Raw genomic sequence first — 3360 nt, 5'->3', positions numbered from 1 at the left:
CATCCACATGGGAGCGACGTCGTCGCTATGGCTAGGAAACTTCAGGTACATGAAAACTTCACCACCATCATTGCACTCCACTCACACACACACACACACTCACACAGACAAACACACACACACAGACAGACAAACAAACACACCCCACATATACACACTCACATAAAACAGGAAGTCTTCGAGATGAAGTATGCATTCACGCCAGAAGACGCTGAACCTGACGACCTTAACACCACAATGAATACCAACAACGACAGTAATAGCGACAACAACAACAACAGCATGAACAGTAGTATGAATAATGACGTCAACACAAGCTCCAGCCAGACTCGTAATTTGAGGAATTGTTCCTCCAGAAGAAAGAATAACATATCCTACAATGATGATGACGACGCCGATGATGATGATGATGATATGGATGATGAGAATGAGGACAGGGTGCATACGGGTGGTGTCGATGGTGATGACGATAGTGAAGTGGAGAGGGAAAAAAGGTTGAAAGTCTTGCAGGAACAGGTTATTGTTGTGCTGTTGTTGTTGTGTTGTTGTTTATGTTTTGTTGTTTATGTTTTGTTGTTTATGTTTTGTTGTTTATTTTGTTGTTTATGTTGTTGTTTTTGTTGCCTATATTGTTGTTTATGTTATTGTTTATGTTGTTGTAATCATGTCCATTCTAATGATCATTATCAATCATTATCGCCATCGTTATTGTTGTCATCCCAAACAGCTGAAGATAGTGCAGGCTCAGCTCTTGCAGCTGCAACACAAGCACAGCTTGAAGGTGAAGGAAAGGAAGAAGAGAAGGAGGAAGAGGAAGGTCACCACAACTACCACCACCAACAACAACACAAGTAGCAGCAGCAGTAGCAGTTTAAATAATAGCACCAGCAACAACATTACTACCAATGCCAACAATTCAAATACAGGCAGTCAGCAACTTCCAAACAACAGCAACAACAACCTCTTCCACGCTCGTAACCCGCCACCGACAACAACACAACAACCACCAACTACAACAACAATGCCATCCACCGCTTCCAACAATTCTTCTTCTTCGCTACCTTTTCACCATGTGACACCACTTCATCAGCAACCAACCACATCAGCTCAAGTTTGTTCTTTTGTAGTTTTAAGTTTATGTTATATTAAATTCTACTAACGCCTTATTACTTTTTAATTACTGTGACCATTTACTGTGGTACTGAATTTTTTTTAATTATTTTTTGTTTGATCTTTCAAGTTGGACTGTTAGAAACCTTCAGTCCATAAAAATTTAGCCGAGCAATTAAAACAAATAGATGAATTTAAAGCTGATGACAAATGGTCGTTTTACTAAATTTTACTACCAAAGTATATTTCACTCCCTTCAGAACACAAGACCAGCAAAATCGGCAGCCAAGTCGACGCCAGCTACAGCCAGCAACAAGAAGCAACCGAACGCCAAATCAAATGCCAAATCTCAAGCAAGCAAGAGGGAGAAAGCTACGAACTCTGGCCCTGGAGCTGTGCCATCCTCTGGTGGCATTTGCAATGTCTTCATGTTCGACAGTGAAGACGAGGATAAGAGCAAGCCAATGACGTACGATGAAAAGAGGCAGTTGAGTTTGGACATCAACAAATTGCCTGGTAGGTCTCCATGTTGTCTCTCCTTAGCTTTCCGTCTATCTCTCTCTCTCTTTCTCTCTCTCTCTTTCCCTCTCTTTGTCTTTCTTTATTTCTCTATGTCTATCCCATTCTCTATGCCTCTCTAGCTCTCGTCTCTTTCTTTATTTCTCGCTCTTTGCCTTTTCTTGTTTTATATTTTCAGTTGTGTGTGTCTTGCTATATGCCTGTTTCTTTCTCTCTCTCTCTCTCTCTCTCTCTCTCTCTCTCTCTCTCTCTCTCTCTCTTTATGTTGTTTTTTTTTGTTGTTTATATTATTGTATTGTCTACTGTTACGTCACATTTAACAATTTTCAAAAAGTTTACTTCTAGTAGTTTACGATGGAGTCAATAACTTCTCTAATGATCGTTCGATAGGTGAGAAACTAGGTAAAGTTGTCAATATCATTCAGTCGAGAGAGCCGTCATTAAAGGTTTGCTGATATATCTGTAATAATTATTGTAATAATTATTATTATATTTATTACTATTCATTATTATTATTTTTTTTTTACTACTTGGTGTAGCTAAATTGTTTAAAACGCTTATTTTTTTTATACACTGTTACAAATTGTAAACAATGAAAAATGCAGCCAGATGCATCGTTTTCAAAAAGTCTGAAATTGAACTATAGACATAATTTCTAATACGAAATTTTCAGATCAAGATCTATGTATCTCTCTTTTCTATCAATCAATCAATCAATCATTCAATCAATAATTCAATCGTTAGTTCATTCTTAGTTTAATCAATCAAATGTTCTCTTCATTCTATCTTTCATTCATTCATTTCTTTATCCATTTTTTCGTTCATTTCTTCATTCATTCATTAGATTCTTCATTCAACTTTCGTTCAATATTTCAGTCATTTATCCCTCCTTCATTCAATCTTTCGTTCATTTTTTTCATTTATTCATTTTTCCATTCATTCACTCTTCTACTTTTTCTTCATCCTCGCCTCTGACAGGATTCGAACCCGGATGAGATCGAGATAGACTTCGAGACATTGAAACCTTCAACGTTGAGAGAGCTGGAGGCCTATGTCGCATCCTGTCTGAGGAAGAAACCTCGTTCGTACTGCTGTGCTGCTAGTGGTGGTGGTGATGATGAGGACGGCGATGATGATGATGGTGGTGGTGGTGATGGTGACGATGGTGATGTTGGTAGTGTTGATGATGTTGATGTTGGTGGTGTTGATGATGGTGGTGGTATTGATGATGATTATAGTGACGATGATGATGATGATAGTGATGACGACGATGATGATGATGATAGTGATGACGACGACGATGATGAAGCCGATAATTATATTATTTAATATTAATCTTTGGAATATGACCTCCAATAAACTGGCTCTAAGGGGATTGTCGTGTTGCATTTTGGAATAATTCGAGTTAGCTGCATTATTTCTGAGTACTTCAAATATCGATAAACTTATTTCTAACAAAAAATAATTTCTTTCTAACGAACGCGATAGTTTAGGTTCTGAAGTTCCTAAATGATGGTGATTGTAATGATGAGAATGTTAAACGCGATGATGAGAAAGAATAGTTAGTATCGAAATCTAGTTGATGATGATGATGACGACGACGATGATGTAATCAGTTGATAACAGAGATTATCATATCAATGTGATGATACAAGGGTAACAAATTAGGTTCTGCTATATGAAATAATGACATTAGTGAATCCACTTTATTTTTTTTTCTCGTCCGCACCT

The 3360-nt window shown here is 37.5% G+C and overlaps 1 protein-coding gene across 1 annotated transcript in view; it reads left to right on the top strand.

The window, feature by feature from the left end:
* The window catches only part of HELRODRAFT_74357 (hypothetical protein), a gene marked incomplete at both ends in the record, with an annotated part of 9828 nt that extends 6870 nt beyond the window's left edge, over positions 1-2958 (top strand). Inside the window, 4 exons of the mRNA XM_009014759.1 lie at positions 46-256; positions 1396-1626; positions 2020-2075; positions 2608-2958. Of these exons, the coding sequence (XP_009013007.1) occupies positions 46-256; positions 1396-1626; positions 2020-2075; positions 2608-2958 (849 nt within the window). The remainder of the gene's footprint in view (positions 1-45; positions 257-1395; positions 1627-2019; positions 2076-2607) is intronic.
* Between the last annotated feature and the right edge of the window lie 402 nt (positions 2959-3360).

The sequence above is a fragment of the Helobdella robusta genome (assembly GCF_000326865.2).
Source record: "Helobdella robusta unplaced genomic scaffold HELROscaffold_14, whole genome shotgun sequence".
Classification (NCBI taxonomy): Eukaryota; Metazoa; Annelida; class Clitellata; order Rhynchobdellida; family Glossiphoniidae; genus Helobdella; species Helobdella robusta.
This window is presented reverse-complemented; position numbering and strand designations above follow the sequence as displayed.